Source organism: Epinephelus fuscoguttatus, linkage group LG8 (assembly GCF_011397635.1).
Source record: "Epinephelus fuscoguttatus linkage group LG8, E.fuscoguttatus.final_Chr_v1".
In the NCBI taxonomy this organism is placed as follows: Eukaryota; Metazoa; Chordata; class Actinopteri; order Perciformes; family Serranidae; genus Epinephelus; species Epinephelus fuscoguttatus.
Window position 1 is genome coordinate 29,286,475 of NC_064759.1, and position 15,292 is coordinate 29,301,766.

Sequence of the window (15,292 nt, forward strand, 5' to 3'; positions counted from 1 at the left end):
ACACTCAGAGGGCTCTCTCTATGCCAGATGGTCAAAAAGTCCCTTGCAGTGATTCTTAGGCCTACAAATCAGGGTCTGCATTACCGCTGGATGTCATTTTTTAAAGTGACACGTTGATATGATTATGACATTCAAATTACCTGCATCTCCTTGAGAGACTCCCCCGGAACAGAGGGTTGGGTGGGCCTGTTCCTGTAGCTGATTTTGGCGAGTCGAGAGTTGAAAGACATGACTCCAACATTCCTTCACAGAATGCCTCCTTTGTAAAACCACACTTTAAATCCCCAGCTTCATCCGCGTAAAGTTGGCTGTGATGTTCATTTAGACAACAACTTTCTAAAGTTTGTTTTCCTGGTTGAAATGCCTGAGGCTCCACGAGTTTGGTCAGCGGTGCTCGTGTATGTTGTCCGTGGTTTCCAAGGTAACGAGGCACTGTGAAAAGAGGGGCACATGGGTTAGTGGGCTGGTCCTAAACACACGTAACATTAGGCAGTTTATTCATTGGGTATATTCTCTGACACAGAAGTCTTTCAATTCATGAAAAAGAGGGAATTGCTTGAGCTGGACAGCAATACAGACAGAGGACTACACGGGTCAGTGCCATTTCTCGGAGCAGGAAAACAGATTTAAGAGCAAGTGACACCCTTCTTGTACTTTTTTGTAATTATCCGTTAAGGACAGCCGTTCGTTCTTAAAATTTAAAATGGCCGCGAGACATGGCTAGCAAAACACTGAGGTTTTTCTTGTCGACTATAATAGGCTAGGCTAACAGATGCAACGTTAGGCTAGCAAGTTCTCTGGCTAAGAGTTAAGTTCATTTTCCTGCTTAAAGTTTAGAAATACAGTTTATAGTTTTGCTGCTAAATATCCCACAATGTAAGTTAGAGTCTTTAAATTAAGAAACTCTGAGGGGTGAACGGGAAGAACTTGTTTGTTACGAGGGTGATGTTAACGACAAAAACCCAATGTCTGAGTCATCAGGTTTCTGAGTGCGGTGACCCGTTAATTGTAACATGTGCTCACCTTCACACAGATAAAACATTGTCTGTCCATAATTCATCTCAGGTTTGTTTCCATTTTCATAGTCCATCATTGAAAAGTGTCCATTCATCAACTCCAGTTTCAACACGCCACAAACTCTTGCTGCTACACTTCGGTCAAAAAAACTTTTTGCTTACCCCGTCACACACCTGCTGCTAATTACTTGCGTTTTCCTGTTCTAGTGCGCCACCCCGTGTACAAACAACAAAACTGCATCTATTTACATGCAGTCATCATCAGTTAAATATGAATTAAAACAAATACAAAGAATGTTATTGTGGCTCCAACACACAATATTTGCTGCAGTGACATTACTATGCGCATTGAAACGTTTACAATTACTGAAAGCAGCCTCTCTAAGTAAATGTTCATACATAAAAAATACATAATTAAAACAACATAACCCACAAGGAGTGGTGGAGAGGAAAATATTCAGGCTGGTGTGGGAGAAAATAATTCATTCATGTAGGTGTTGTACATGCAGATGCAGATGGTGTCACAGCCAATCAGCATCACTAATTCATCCTCCTGAGCCCCTGTGTCCTCATATGAGAACATCACATTTTGGACTGACTTTGGGTGAACTTCATCCTACTTAACTTACACCTGTTGTCCTCATTCGTGGACACTTTTTTGTCCCATCTAGTGGCCCTGGTGGAGGGCAGAGAAGACAATAAAACTTGACTATCTAGAAGAAGTAAATGTCATAACAAGGTTTCCATCTGTGAACATGCAGAAGGATCTTTTGCACAATACACTAATCCACCTAAAAACAAGATGGCAGCCATCTCTGCCAAGTCAGTCTGCAGCTGATCCTGACACAAAGTGGACAAGGTCCAAACCCTGATCACATTTTATGTTTGAAACTTGTTTATTTATGATTAATAATGTTTGTAGTTTGATATGGAATAGAAATGTGACTAAATTTAGCAACAGTAACAAGCTAAGACGCTGTTAATTAGGAAGTATTGTTTGAGGACATTGAGACTTTATTATCGTTGACAATGTTTAGTTTTTTATACTTATTGGGTCCTACTAATCCTAAATAGCTAGAAGAAATTAAAAATACAGACCAAACAAAAGAGTGGGTCTCAGGAGGATACAAATCTAGGCTATATATCTATAAATATCTATATCTATATATCTCTATTTATCTATACATATATATACGCATACATACACACATATACATACACACTCATGTCTATTTATACAAAGTTTATATTCTCTCTGTCTCTCTCTCAGCTGCTGTGTGTACATCTTTTTACACCAGAGTGCCGAAAACAGTTCACTAACAGGATACTAGTGTATCCTCCCTTATAGCTCCTTCGGCATGCCTTCTTGATCCTCAGTCCTCAAGGTGCATTTAAGAAATTGAGACGTCTTTCAAGGTTGGAGCGCTGAGATCGATTTCCGGATCACAAGCCAGAGGATTGAGGAGTCCAGGAGGTGCGGAAATGGGAAAGGCCTAAGGTATGCTTGCTGAGTGCTCAGTTGCATCAAACTGATGATGTCACAGGCCTTAACTTGTTTGTAAGACAGGACATTATACAGGACACCTATCTACCAGTTTATTTAGGCTATTTCTTCATGCTCTATGTATCAATATCATTGAGTTGAAGTTTAAGGCCCAGTGTGAATGATTTAGTGGCATCAGAGACTGTTGATAAGCCAAGAAGGCCCTCTTAAGATTAATTTCCTGTTTCTGTGTCACCTGAGGTTTTGCCACTGCCCTGCCCCCTCAGGAGAATACCAGCTGTCCTGAGTCCATTCTATTCCAATGGGAAAAGTGAACGTAAGTACAGATTATGAACAATTCCTTTGCTCCATGGTCACAGAAGTAAATATAGGACCCATTTTTACAAGCCCTAACCCCTTCAAACATTCTGACACTGAAATGGCATATTTTCAGACAGACAAATCAGGAGAATATTAACTTTGTTCAAGACATATTTCTGTTTAGCAACATACTATAGGAAGTTCTGGCAACAACTTATGTGAATTTACATTTCGGTTGATATCAGACATTAAGCTAACTGATAAAAACAAGCAGCAAAATAAGGAACAAACATTAAAAGTGGACTGTTTATAGTGCAATGTTTTAAATCTAATTTCATCCATCCATACAAAGTTTACAACACTTCCAAACAAGGTGGGGGTATGCGGGGGATAGACGACCAAGCCCACTTAGGAGAGCAAAAGTGTATACCCTTTCATACAACCGGCAGCTTGTAATGTATTGTCTTATGTATATTTGGTGGCATCTAGTGGCGAGGTTGCAGGACCTAAGCCTCCTCTGTGTGCAGCAGTAGCTCAGTCCAAAGGGACTTGGCTTTGGAACCAGAGGGTCATAGGTTCAAGTCCCTTAACGGACCAAGTATGGAGTGTGGACTGGTAGCTGGAGAGGTGCCAGTTTGCCTCCTGGGCACTGCTAAAGTGCCCTTGAGCAAAGCACTGAGCCCCTAACCACTTGGGGTTCCTGTCCAAGCCAGCTTCCTCACTCTGACATCTCTCTATTCAGTGCATTTACTATAGGTCCTGGTTGTGCATGTGTGTGTATCCTCAGGCATGTGTTTATGACAACATATGAGGAAAAAAATTTAATTGAATTAATAAAGTATATTGTCTTCTTTCCCTTCAAGTGTGTAGGAGAACTATCGTAGCTTGACGCAAAGCACATATGGCCCTATCTAGAGCTAGTGTTTGATTTGTCCATTCTGGGCTACTGTAGAACAACATGGGGACATGAACAACTTTGTGGGAGAGGACCCGCTCCTTATTGGTATGGGTCCACTGGAGCATTTTTAGATGCAAGGAATCGTGCTGATTCCCAGCATTGGACTCTTGATGGGCGTCCTACTAGACATGTGGGCTGTCTGTTCCTGGATTTCAGTCCAAACCACTATGGCGGCTCATTTGGCAACTTTCTTGTAGATTGTGTTTCTGAAACATTTTTGGCGAGATAAAAGCCACACAGTTGCTGAATCTGTCTTCATTTTAGGTTGACAATGGTTAGTTTAGCTTAAAAGGTTTTCAGAGGATGCGAGTTGTGCCGAACGCCTCTGATTTGCATAAAGGAGCCTTAATTCAACTTTATGCAAATGAGGGGGGAACGCACTTTTTCTCGGAACACAGGTGCTAACAGAATGCATTGCACGTCTTCACACATATGCTGTATTTACACCCTACACCTCAATGAAGGGTGCTTCATTCAGCTATGAAGGTGACCACAATCAGAGTTACACTCTGTGACAGAGTGAGAGCGAGGAGGTTTCGGTTTGGGAAAGACCCATAGACATTTTATTTCATGTATTTTATTTAACCTTTATTTAACCAGGAAGTCCCATTGAGATTGACAATCTCTTACAAGAGAGACCTGGCCAACGTAACACATTTAAAATTCAACAAATACAACATCCATCCATCTTCTAACCGCTTCATCCTCTTGAGGGTCGCGGGGGGGCTGGAGCCTATCCCAGCTGACATTGGGCGAGAGGCAGGGTACACCCTGGACAGACAATCATTCACACTCACATTTACAACTACGGACAATTTAGAGTTATCAATTAACCTAGTCCCCAATCTGCATGTCTTTGGACTGTGGGAGGAAGCCGGAGTGCCCGGAGATAGCCCACGCTGACATGGGGAGAACATGCAAACTCCGCACAGAAGGGCTCCCACACCTGGGATCGAACCGGAAACCCTCTTGCTGTGAGGCGACAGTGCTAACCACCACATCACCGTGCCGCCAAATGCAACATATAATACAAAAATCCACAATAAAACAACAACTATTCAAGCATAGTGGCCTCTCAAGAAAAACAAGCACGTCTCTGTCACCACATTCTTTTTGTTGCCCTAAATTCATCAATGGATATAAGTGTTTCTAATTTTAAATCTTTTTGAAGTGTCCAAGGTGCAGAGTAGGAAAATCCCCAGAACTATTAAAACCCAGGGTACATAGAAAAGCAACCCCTTGGACAAGCATAGCTGGTAACTACCAGAGCTGACGCACAGATGGGTGCAGAGGTAGGCCGGGAATTTGCCCAGTATTGCTTTATAGATAAAAAATAAACCAGTGCCGGGGCGTCGGTGGCTAAGTGATTAGAGCAGGCGCCCCATGTTCAAGGCCGTTGCTGCAGCGGCCCAGGTTCGAATCCAGTCTGTGGCCCTTTGCTGCATGTCATCCCCCCTCTCTCACCCTCACACTTACCTCTCCTGTCCATTAAAGGCAAAAAATATCTTAATATATATATGTATGTATGTATGTATATACCAGTGCTGTTGTCTGCAAGTGGTCAATGATGTCCAACCCACCAAATCATAAAGAATGCAGTGATGAGTAAGTGACTTTGCATTTGTAATAAAACGTAGAGATGCATGGAAAATTGAATCAAAGCTATGTTAAATGGAGGAGGTTGCATGCCTACACAGTATGTCACCATAATAAATCACAGACAGAAAAGTAGTTTTCTCAGCACTGAACGTAAAACAGGACTTATTTCTAAAATAAAAGTCAATCTACACATTAAGCTTCCTAACTAGAGTAGCAATATGTACATTAAATGAAAGCTTGTCATCTATCCATATCTGTAAATGGAAAGCATGGAAATGACAAATCCTGTCCTTATGTAGATATAAATGGTACAATCACTATAATTCTTATTTTCAGATGATTATATGAAAATATAGATATTAATATTGTATACCATTGTGCCAGTAGATGCCCATAAATGCTAAGCACTGGACCTTTAATAAAAGTGAAGTCAGTGTAATAGTCAACTACACAGAGCAATTTGTAAAGGCAACCCCTAGATGGCAGCAGTGCACTGTCTCCAGCTGAAGCAACTGAGCTGCAGCTGTCAGGGAGAACTGGGTTAGATTTGTGGGGCAAATGACCTCATACTGTAGCATCATCTTCGTCACTAGGAGATGAAGAGAGAATTAAATAATCCTTCTCCTTCATCGTCATTTTCTCACTCTTATCCGCCAAACACGATTAGCCATACTTGCAAAAGAAATACTTCCCTTGTGAACGACTTGCAATCATGCACCCGGACCATAACTGTCAGGAAACTAAATAATGCAAAAGCAGAACTCAATGACCTCATGGGAATATTAAACTCATGTTTCTGCAAGAATTCAGCCATAAGGGCCTGTATAATGAGGCTCAATGTGAGAACTACTACACTACAACTACTGCACGTTTAATAAATAAGCATGATGTTTATCGATGTGACATCCCGTCATAACATCTGGGCTTAAACTATAACGGAATAAAATCCTGAAGAATGACTCCCACGCAAACCGCATCAGCACCGCAGTGAGTGACGCTGGGGGCTGCTGATGTGCTGTGGCGCACACACTAAATTTGGGTGGCGCACAATGCACCAAAACCCCCCGAAACGGAATCCCAGGATATCCCACCCCCACCCACCACTCGAAACGGAATAGCCCTCCTCCCTCAGTCCTCCTCCCCTCCTCTTTTTTACCTCCGCCTTCTCTCACTATCACCCCCATTCCTCCGCCTCCCCTCCCTCACGTCCCAACTCGGGAGCGCCGCCGATCGGTCGCCAGGATTTTCCCTTCTCGGCCAAAATGGAGGAGGAGGTCTCTCGCTTAATGAAGGGAGCACAGATTGTATGACCGGATCCGCTTCAATGAAAGGCGTCCGCTTTTGCTGATAAATAATTATTGCAACAATAAAACCCGTTTGAGGATAGCTATCGCTATTTCCGCACAAGCGACCACAGCCATGAGCGCAGGAGAGGGACTAGATGAGGCTGCGAAGGACGCGGCAGACATAGCGGCGTTTTTCAAATCCGGTAAGTCGGGAAGGGGCGAGTCTGGCTCTGGGTGAGCTACAGTAGAGCTGTCGGTGTGATCACTGGCGGTCTGCCACATTGTTGCCAAAATGACAAAAAGCACTCATGGATTTCATGGGCGAGATGCATAGGCTTACTGCGCGTCGGATGTGCTGGAGAGATGCGCACAGCTTGTAGTTATTTACCACATTTAAGTCCACTGACTTGTCACCCCGCAGCCTTTGATGACAGCAGCGTGAATAACACCTCCTGAAATATGTGCGTTTGATTATTAGGCAGTGACCCCATTTTGGGTTGGACCAAGTAGGCTAGAAGGTGTGGATGGTTACAGCTCGACCACAGTCTCTTCGGGCTTTACGAGTATCTCGGCGTTACAGGCTGTATCTATCACGAACCCCTTGGATGTGGGTCGAACATTTTGTGATTTCATTTTTATCTTCAGAGGCGTGTAGATTGAACAGGCTTGTGGGGCCATGCATCACTCCAGTCTGAAACCAGGTCTCTCACATCTGATGCACGGATAGAGGCTAGGCCATGGACGCACGTATGGGCAATAGGTTGCATTCAACGCACTGGGCCCGTCTGATATGATGGCATCATGCTAACAAATAAGGATAGGCCTACCTACCTTATCACTCTGCATCCAAGACAGAAACATCTTATTGAGGGGGGCTGCACTGGGACCAGATATCAGCTTAATACAGGGGGACTATTTTCATGCACTTTGTTGTGATAGTGCTTGTGAGAAACAATGTCTGAGTTGTAGGTGCAAGGTGAGCATTCTTATTGTAATGATAATCTGTTACTGGGTAGAGTTACAAAGTAACTTTGTTATATTATGGTGTATATCCCATTCATGTAGAAATGTGTGTTGTCATAAGATGTTCCTGCATCAACTTGTGGCTTATATAGGCCTTGTCAGACCTTAATAACAAGTGTTTCTAATAGTGTATAAACATGGTGTGGCAAGTTTTAGAGCTGAGGTTTTTCAACATTATGTGATTAGATTAAATATTGTCCTCGTATTCTAGCCAACGCCATCCTGGATATTAACTCACCCTCAAGCCGCCACTTGTTCTATCCCTATAAAATACCTCTTTAATCCAATCTGACACAGGCATTAGGAGGGCAGGGAGTGCAATCTCAGCCTCTGGAAGGTACACCTTAAAGTAAAAGTCAAGTATTTAGGTATATGTCGCCACCATTAAAGGGGGACCACCTCTGATACACACCAGGAGAAGCAGCTGTCTCTCTGTCTCTCAGCTGTTTCTCTCTGTGACACCTGGTGCCTGGGGGTCTGCTGTTCACCATCTCTACAGATTGCACACATGCAGGAACACACACAGAGACAGCATTTGCACATGTCAACCAAAGTGCATATGAATCAATAAATGTAGTTGGCATGCTTGCATACGCATACACACACATATATATATATATATACAAATAGACTTTTTTTAACAGTCTTTAAGTAACATACTTTCTGCTAGAAATTGGCTCTGCCAGTTAGACTGTTAGGAATGTTGTCAAAGTGGATTGTATTCAAATGCTGCAGTCTTTCTTACGGTTGGTTGGATGCCTGCCAATGTATTTTCCTATAGCTGTGTTGTATCAGGCTGGAAAGTTGGCTCACAGTGAAGTTGGACTGCTTAGATGTTTATATAGCGGCAAACGCAGTTCATACAGTATTCATGATGGAGACAGAAATAGGTTATGGCCTCAGGAAACTTTTATAAGATACTATTATGAAGAGAAAGCATGGAAAACTGTTTCTGGGCTGTTAAAATGGAGAACAGGACTAAATGCTGAGGGAATAATAACAAATAACTGCATGTCTCCAGCTCAGGTTAGAGCTGATTGTCTCAGAAGTTGCTAGTTACCTTGTTTGATTAATGTGTAATATTTCATGTCACTCTCGTGGCACACAAAGATGGACATATTGGAAAGATGAGGAAATTACAAGTCAATACATGTCAGAGAATCCATTAATTCACCACACGTCATGTGCTTTCACCAGTTTTAAATGAGCTGTATGCAACATTCAGAGCAATACTATAGCAGCAAACAACTATATGCTAAAGGGGTTTTTTGGGGGAGTTTTTCCTTATCCGCTGTGAGGGTCCAAAGAACAGAGGGGTGTTGTATGCTGTAAAGCCCTGTGAGGCAAATTGTGATTTGTGATATTGGGATTTATAAATAAAATTGATTGATTGATTGATTGATGGGTGGCACGGTGGTGTGGTGGTTAGCACTCTCGCCTCACAGCAAGAGGGTTGCTGGTTCGATCCCGGGCGTGGGAGCCCTTCTGTGCGGAGTTTGCATGTTCTCCCCGTGTCAGCGTGGGTTCTCTCCGGGCACTCCAGCTTCCTCCCACAGTCCAAAGACATGCAGATTGGGGACTAGGTTAATTGATGACTCTAAATTGTCCATAGGTGTGAATGTGAGCGTGAATGTCAGCCCTGTGATAGTCTGGCGACCTGTCCAGGGTGTACCCTGCCTCTCGCCCGATGTCAGCAGGGATAGCCCCCCCGCGACCCTCAAGAGGATGAAGCGGTTAGAAGATGAATGAATGAATGATTGATTGATTGATATGTGAAGATATAGGGGAGTAATGGTGTCCCGAGCAGAAAATGAAGTCACATTCCCTCTTTGTGTGTTATAATCCGAGCTTCTCTGTTGTTTGTTGTGGTAGCTGGTCCGGCTGTTCACTGGTGCACGTGAGTCCCTGTGTGTGTGTGTGTGTGCGTGTGTGTCACTGCCGCTCAGCATTGTGCTTATATGGTGGTTACCGCTGATAATGCCAACCTGACCCACGGTGGTGGAACAGCATTGTCATCCAGTGGCATAAGGAAGTAACGATGGGCCACAGTGCACACTGTTATGATGGATCCCAGTGCATGCTATTGTGCATGTATTGTCTTGACACATATAGAGACTTGACATTGGACAACATCAACATACGTATTACCCAGCAATCATTGCATATCTGACAAAACACAATTAAGAAAATTAATCATTGAATTGAATATTTTTTTAATAGTTTATTTATAGATTTTATAGCTTATGTAGAAAAAGCATATGATTTCATGTTTTAGATAGCCACTGACTATTTAAAAAAAAAAACAACAACACCATTTTTAAGAAATATTCTTTTTTTTAACATTCCTCTTTGAACACAGGAATATATTCGAGTTGGCAATCTTAATCACTTGCAAAGGCCCACTCTCTCTATGGGCCCTTCCACCCCATGGGCCCTAGTGCAACTACTCTGCCTGCACTGTCTATATTTCCGCCCCTGTCATTGTCACTTGTTAGCTGACCATTAGCTGCCCCTTAGCTGGTAGCTGTCAGCTCAGCCACCTCCATGTTAAGAACCATGTGCAGGCAATCCTGCTTCAGACTATAAATCATAGATATGCTCATTCAGTCTATCTAACATTGAAAACATATTATCCATCATTTTTGTTTACCTTTACCTTTACTCTGTTGAACATGTCAATCTAATATCCACACCTGCAATTGGTCCAAATATTGTATGACATGTCAGTCAGTCATTCATTTGTTCATACATGCATACTCTTTATCCCAATCTTTTGTATAGATTCACTGTGAAGGAGGACTAGTAGTAATGGCCATCTTGCTCCCTGAAGCCTCTCCAGCAGGCTCCCTAATTGCTGCCAGCTTGTTGCATGTTGAAATCTTGGCACACAGCTGCTCATCCTAGTTGATCCCAAGCACTTTATTTCTGGGGCTCTGTGTATGTGTGAGTGTGCTTTGTTTTGCTGGGGCTCTGGATGCACTTTGGTGCCCTAGTTAGTCAGCGAAGGCTAGAATATGTCAGATTCTTCTACTGAACAAGACCTAAAGTGACTGACTGGCTGTCTGAGCTGCTTTGATCACTGGCTAAGAGGCTAGTGAGGGACTTACTAACTTACTTACTGACTGGCTGGATAACCGAATGTGAGGTTGTAGCTACAAAGCTGTTGGCCTGCATGGATGATTAAACTGAGATTTCCATCAAAGCACCAAGTGTTTCAAAGTCCTAGTATTTGATCCTGCACTAGTTTTTTTTTCAGTTTCTTCACCTGAATCAATGATATTCACATCGGCCTTTGAAAATACTTGATGTTCCTCTTTGCTTGATTATTTTCAGTGAGCAGATGGAGCTCCATCTCTGAGTCCCACACTGATGCTGTGGATCACAGCTCAGCTGCTGAGTCACTCTTCCCAGGTTGCTCATGCCGTTACTTAAAGTCCAATTCCAAAATTATTGCCACTGGTCAAAGATGAGAAGTATTCAACTGGTTCCTTGAACATTGTGAAGATAGAAACCAGGCATTTTTTTAACCTTATCATCCCATCATGCTCATCTATCAAGGCATATATCACTACAGCTTACAAGTGTTTGCAAAAAAATCTTTTTAAAGCATGGAAATACATTAACACTCTTGTAACTGTATTTAGTTCTTTATAAATAACATAATCAGTTGACTGTTAGACAATGATATCCAATGTGCTTTGAGTATGGTTGATGATAGTACCCCTTTGTTTCCTGTTTGGGTTGCAGATTTGGAATTTAATCAAACATTCTTCAAAGTGAGGCATCATAGCCCAATAACATAATGCTGATGATTGCTCTGAGCCTACACAAGTTAGAAGCATGTCCCCAACTTGAAATAATGTGTAATTTGTTACCAAGGCAAGTTGCTTGTAACTGGAGGTTTGCCTAGCTGTGGAGCAGTCAAGAATTGTAGGGTGAGTCTGGAAGTGTTTTGTTGTCAGATCTCATCCAGCAGCACAGGTTATGACCATGATCTGAGTAAATTAAAAGAGCTTTCCAGAATACTTGGATGATGGGTTGGTGTTGTATGTCTGAGTATGATTCACTATCTCTCAATGTCTTTATTCCTGTCTTCTCAAAAATGAAATGTATCCTAATTCATTATGTTTGAGAGTAGATGAGTGATGATAGCACTCTCCTTGTCATCGTAAACATCAGCATTTAAAATAGAAAATATACCGTAAAACCTCAATTAAAGTCCCAATCAAATGCACAGTCCTTTTTGCTGGCCTGGTGTGGCTACATATTTTGACAACTAAAGGCCTCTCTCAATTAGAGGCCTGGTCTGGTTGCCAAGCAGTTCATTTTTTTATTGAAGTTGCTCAGATGTATAAAAGCAGGTTGCTGGCTACCTCAAATTATGTGTCAAGTCCTTGCTTACCCTGTAAGTTATTCATATTCCTTTAGTCCACAAGGGTCCTTAGGTCATGACTGTATTATCTGAAGCCTTGTTTTTATACAAGTAATATTCGTACTGAGTAGCACGGTGATGCAGTGGTTAGCACTTTCGCCTCACAGCAAGAGAGTTCCTGGTTGGAACCCAGGGTGGGGGGCTTGAACCCTGGGTGGGGGAGCTCTTCTGGGCGGAGTTTGCATGTTCTTCCTGTGCCAGTGTGGGTCTTTCTCCAGGTACTCTGGCATATTTCCACAATCCAAAGATGTGCATGTAAGGTTCATTTGTGACTCTAAATTGGTCATAGGTGTGAATGTGAGAGTGAATGGTTGTCTGTCTCTATGTGTCAGCCCTGTGATAGACTAGTGACCTGTCCAGGGTGTACCCTGCCTCTTGCCCAATGTCAGTTGGGATAGGCTCCAGCATTCCTGCGACCCCTAACAGGATAAGCGGTTATGGAAAATGAATGAATGCATATTCATATTGGTTTAGATAAACAATTTGTGTGTATTTCCTGATGAGCAACAGATTTGTGTGAAAGGAACTAAAGGCCTGTCCCATATAGACGCCTGTCCGTAATATAGGCCCGTTGATTTTTTTATTATTATTTTTTTTTAGATGCATGTCTGTCCCCTGTAGGCTGTCACTAAAAGCTTAAATTTGGTGTTGTCTGTTTAAAATGGCTCATGGCAAAAGACTTACATCACTGGCAGTATAAATTTCTCAGTACATCAAACAGAGCAAAACCTGACTATGGTCTAAACCTGGATTAAATTGGCAGGGCAACCAAAACCAAACTAGCACTCCTTTAACTTTCCCAAGGCCCCTAGTGTAGCCTTTGTCTGTAGATTGAAAGGCATGTTTTACAAATGCTGTGCTACTATTCAGTATTTAATGGTTCATCATATGTTTATGTGCTGTAAACTTTTGCAGTGCAGAGCTTCTGTCCCTTTCTTGTCATATCTCCATGCCAGAGCCATTAGATCCACATTAATAACTACATTGCTGCATCTTAAAATGAACCACTGTCACTTATACTGGACGACTATGAACAGAGCCATCTCGGCAAAACCAAAAATAACATTTGCACGATAGTATACTTTTACAAGGTATTAATTCATATATAGTCTCTTGAGTGATTTGTAATGAAGTTACTGGACTTGTGCAATAGCATTATTGCACAGCACTGCACTGTGAAACTCAATTGACATAAAAGCTGCAGCCAGATGTACTGTATGCTGGAATAAGATTAAATAACTGTCTAAACAACTTGCATAAGAGCTGTATCCCCAGTCATAACTACACTGGTCGTAAGACAGTGGTCATCAGTCACAGAAGCTTAGAGTTGTTGCAAAGATCTACTGTTTACTGTGTGAAAATGGCTTCCAGCCTGCTCATTACTAATGCAGACAGGCTTTCAACTATACATGTATGAGTATCTTTGCAGTCTGCAGTGTTAAATAATAGATTTTTTATACCAGGAGAATAATTGATAAGCAGGAACATAAGTGATTATCTCTGCATCATCATTTGTTGTTCTGTTGAGAACAATTATGAAAGACTTGTATCGTACAGACAGGTTGTAAAACAACTGTGATACCAAACTGATGTTAAACAAACAACTAAATAAACATAAGTAATGTTTGTTGCACTTCTTTATGCAGGTTTTAGTTAAGAGCTTGTCGTTCAGTGCATCTTGCATTGAGGATAGAAAATAGGCAGCATCAACAATGGCAGTGTCAGTATTGACAATGCAGTGAGGCATTTTTCTGTGCCCAAAGTGAACCCACTGACCCGTGCCAGCGCAGTCTGTAATGAGAGCCAAATCACTGAGCAGTGATTCTTCATTTTCTTCTAGCACAGTCATAGTCGATGAAAGCATAATGACCTAATGTTATCTTGCATACTCAAGCAGAAATCTTATATAATCATGTAGATGAGGAAGAGACCTTCAGTGGGCCATGCAGTATGCATCTTGGAGCGTATAATTCACGGTAAACCGTACTGAGAGAGTGAGAGGGGCAAATAGGAAGGCAAAGACAAGTGTGTATTAAGAGAGGACACAGGCAGAGTAAAGCCAGAGAAGTAAAGTCAAGACAGTAAATGAAAATTTAGAATAGCGGGAAAGGAAAGTGAGATTCAGAGAGAGAGAGGACATGACATACTTAGAGGGACAAACAAGCCTTCACTCATCAAATTATAGAGCTGAAGCTTGGGTGGAGCACACCCTGCAAAATGTAGGCTACTCTGCTCTCCATGAGGCTGAAACCTTTCGGTTGCATCCAGGGGCAGCCTAATTGGCAGTTGGTCAGAGTTAAAGACTATAAGCTTAGATTGGCAGTGCCTGCGCTGCTAAATCGCCTGGGCCTGCATGCACAGTCGGCTATCTTGCATATTCAACTGAAGGAGAATCAGAGAACTAGCTTTAAAGATGTGGAAAAATATATATATATAGTCATTTAAGAATAAATGATCGCAGCTTTTATGTTCATGATGTGACAGATACAGTACAAAATAGCTTTGCATTTTTTTGCATGGAAACCCAGTTAAACTGAAAGTGCCATTATATTCAGGCTGGTAAGATGTTTTGGCTTCTTGGCAAGAACCTTTGGATTCTGTTGGTCAGTATTTTATTTCACCAGCAGGACTGTAAGCACATTCTGTTCTGATAGCATGGTAATAGTCCAGTTCTTCTTCAATCTAATACATCAGTATGTCTCAATGTGACACACAGTACCAAACAAAACAGTGGCATAATCTGTTTGTGTGAAAAATTACTCTGAATTGGATGGTTTCCAGATTCTGCAAAGCATCATCATCATCATCATCAAAAGTCATCATCATGATAATGTCATGTCATCATGATACTCATTGACCACAACTGCTATGTCTTCAATGTAAGAGTTCCTGTTGCAAAATACACAAGGCTGGGCAATACGTCCTGAAAATTATATCACAATAGTTTTTTTAGTTATATTTCGATACACAATATATCTCGATATATTTAAATCTTCTCAAAAGCACTTTATTAATGCTTGGTCTGGGAGACAAAATCCAACATAACAAAACCTTCTCTGATGCAAAAAAGGTGTAGGAATGACTATTGGGGTTTTTTTTGTTTTGCTTCTGTTTGTTTTTTTGTTTTTCAGAAAATGTTAACAAAATGAGATTTTTGATCAATAATCATCAACA

At 41.8% G+C, this 15,292-nt stretch overlaps 2 protein-coding genes across 6 annotated transcripts in view; one reads left to right on the forward strand and one right to left on the reverse strand.

Annotated features, from left to right (window-relative positions):
* The window catches only part of dnah5 (dynein, axonemal, heavy chain 5), a 146,521-nt gene extending 145,383 nt beyond the window's left edge, over positions 1-1,138 (reverse strand). For all 3 annotated transcript variants that reach the window (XM_049584935.1, XM_049584936.1, XM_049584934.1), the window contains exons 1-2: positions 1,024-1,138; positions 141-432 (exon numbers count right to left, since the gene is read on the reverse strand). In XM_049584935.1, coding sequence (XP_049440892.1) covers positions 141-230 — 90 coding nt within the window. In that variant the 5' untranslated portion in view covers positions 231-432; positions 1,024-1,138. The remainder of the gene's footprint in view (positions 1-140; positions 433-1,023) is intronic.
* Positions 493-15,292, forward strand: part of triob (trio Rho guanine nucleotide exchange factor b) — a 131,956-nt gene continuing 117,156 nt past the window's right edge. For 2 of the 3 annotated variants that reach the window (XM_049584938.1, XM_049584942.1), the window contains exon 1: positions 6,599-6,866. In XM_049584938.1, the coding sequence (XP_049440895.1) occupies positions 6,797-6,866 (70 nt within the window). In that variant the 5' untranslated portion in view covers positions 6,599-6,796. Of the gene's footprint in view, positions 594-2,286; positions 2,515-2,760; positions 2,837-6,598; positions 6,867-15,292 lie in introns of those variants that run through there. The other variant, XM_049584939.1, reaches the window with a different exon arrangement.